Source organism: Spinacia oleracea, chromosome 4 (genome assembly GCF_020520425.1).
Source record: "Spinacia oleracea cultivar Varoflay chromosome 4, BTI_SOV_V1, whole genome shotgun sequence".
NCBI lineage: Eukaryota > Viridiplantae > Streptophyta > Magnoliopsida > Caryophyllales > Amaranthaceae > Spinacia > Spinacia oleracea.
The window spans coordinates 27,502,176-27,504,842 of record NC_079490.1 but is presented as its reverse complement, the minus strand read 5'-3'; the positions used below and the strand labels follow the sequence as shown (position 1 = coordinate 27,504,842).

General features: G+C 50.1%; 1 protein-coding gene across 1 annotated transcript; it reads left to right on the top strand.

The window, feature by feature from the left end:
- Positions 1-264: 264 nt before the first annotated feature.
- On the top strand, positions 265-2,111 carry LOC130471414 (proline-rich receptor-like protein kinase PERK10). Its single transcript, XM_056841521.1, has 3 exons — positions 265-986; positions 1,040-1,156; positions 2,054-2,111. The coding sequence occupies exons 1-3, from the start codon at positions 265-267 to the stop codon at positions 2,109-2,111; spliced, it is 897 nt and encodes a 298-aa protein (XP_056697499.1).
- The last annotated feature ends 556 nt before the right edge of the window (positions 2,112-2,667 follow it).

The following is a 2,667-nucleotide window of genomic DNA, read 5'->3' as shown; positions in this document are numbered from 1 at the left end:
TCCATAAACGTTACACTCATGTTGTAAATGCCTATAAAATGGCTTAGTCGTGTTTGTTTTAGATACGCAACTCTCAAGCAATAAACTTACAATTACCTTATGCTTTTACAACTTGTTCTCACCATATTCAATTATCTAGCTCGATCGATTGTTAGCACCATCATCAAGACAAGTTCGTCCCTAAGTCGAATTTGTCCAAAACAATTTGGCGCCCACCGTGGGGCTGACAATCAAAAGCAGCTCGATAATACCATTCCAATCACCATGGCCGGAAACACTAGTTCATCCGACGACATCACTCGCCGCTTCGAAGCCATGGAGCAGCGCATCAACATCCTCCAAAGGGAAAACGAAGCGCTGCAATCCCAAGTCAGGTCTACCGCCTCCATCGCCACCGGATCCAGGTTCCAATACCGACGCGACACCTCCGGGCTGAACCGCCGCTTGGATCTGGATGCTGCCCCGGATCACCCCCTCCACGTACCCTTTGGCGAACCTGGAGGTCCTGTTCTCCAGCAGATCCGCGAGTTCGATCCACTACCGAATCATCCCCGCTCTAACCCGAGTTGGCTTCCCCCACCTCCAACTCAACCATTTTCCGCAGGAACATCGACGACAACCGTCACCACGACGGCTGCTCGGGTCATCCCATCTCAAGCCGGCACGACGACATCCGCCATGATGTCGATCCCTACCTCCGCTCCAGCATCCCGACCGTTACCTCCCCCAATGGTGACCATGTCGATGCCTCTACCCGTTTCACTCCCAACACCAGGATTGGCGCCGGTAGCTCAGATGCAACGGGACCAAATCCTCTCCCAGCAAGTCGTCCAACCCGTTGTCAACGTAGTCGCTTCGGCACCAGGAACGCTCCCCCAGTTGATGACAGCTCCCCCAGCCAGCCAGGCGCCACAAACAGTGTTGCCAAGCGCACTAATGCGACCTGACTCTTCTCGAAACTATTCTCCATACACTCCTCTTAATAGGTCAGTCGCTCCGGTTAGTCACGGCTTTGTAACGCCTTTCCCTTATGTTGCAGGTACCCACGCGACTCAAGGAACGCCCCAATATATGCAGCAAGTGGTACCGCAGTTTACTCCCCACCAGCCTCATGGCGTATACCCCCAAAATACCTATTATCAGCATCTCCACGCCAGTATTCCTAAAACCTTCAGCCCACTTGTCCCGGTGCTCAACAGCATCTGCGAGAACACCAATTACCAGCTCCAACAAATTATGACCATGATAAACAAAATTCCAGGAGTACCAACACCAATCAAAGAAGCCGGCCTAGACAGTTATGCCGACTCGCCGTACGCTGATCCCATTGATGCAATAGACATTCCTAAACGGTTCAGTCCACCCAATATGCCTATGTATGATGGGACGTCCGATCCAAGAGAACATATCCAGACCTATAAACAACGGATGATGACCTTTCCAGTTCCCAAACAAATGAGAGAAGCCAGCCTCTGCAAAGGGTTCGGTTCGACGCTAGTTGGGCCCGCCTTGAAATGGTTAACCAGCCTACCAAATGGATGCATCACCTCTTTTGCTCATCTCGACAATATGTTCAGTCAACAATTCGCCAGCAGCAGGTGCCTAGAGAAGCAAACAAGTGACTTGTACCGAATAATTCAATGCCCCGACGAACCTCTGAAGGACTACATAGCCCGTTTCATTAGGGAGAAAGTGACCGTCCCTGAATGTGATGTCCCAACAGCTATCGAAGCATTCAGACAAGGGTTATATGGCGAAACCGGCCTCTGGAGGGATCTAATCAAATACCCCTGCAAGACGTTCGAAGATGCTCAAGCTAAAGCAATGGCCCAAGTGAGACTGGAAGAGACTCTTTATTCTCGGAAAGGGGGCAACGACTACTCGAAGACGGAAAGACGATTGCCCTACCCCAAGAGAAGCAATGATCGTCCTGCTCCTTATTCCCGACCTCAGCACGTAGCAGTGGTGGAAGATGATGACGACTCCGACTGGAAGAACATCCCGGATCTACCCCCAAAAATTAACGAATACTCTTTTTGTGTTGACACTGTAGGTCTAATGAACCACCTTTCAAAGATGGGGAAAGCAGTGCAATGGCCGCCAAAGTCTAGCAAATCTGAGTCGAAGAAGGATCCCTCGAAATGGTGCGACTTCCATGCTGACATCGGCCACACAACCAACGATTGCGTCGCATTAAGGAGAGAAGTGGCTTATCTATTAAAGAACGGACAGCTAAAGGACGTCATGTCAGACAAAGCTCGTGGAGTCGTCAACAAAAACAATTCTAACTCTCCATCTAGACCTCCTCCACCTCCTCCTCATACTAAAACTGTGAATTTTATTGCTTGAGGTTCTGACATTTGTGGTTTAACTTATTCCGCAGCGAAGAGACACGCTCGAGAGAACGAGATAGATAGACCGGCCCGAGCCGTAGCCGCCAAGTATCTAACCCCTATATCCTTTGACGAATCTGATGCAGGGGACATCTCGAATAAACATCACGATGGCCTAGTGATCTCCATTCCAGTTGGGAATTGCATGATCAAACGCGTCCTCGTCGACAACGGCAGCTCAACTAATGTGATGATGCTTGATGCCCTCAAAGAGATGGGGCTTAACCCAGATACGGACGTCGTTAAAAAAATCCACCGTGTTGATAGGGTTCAG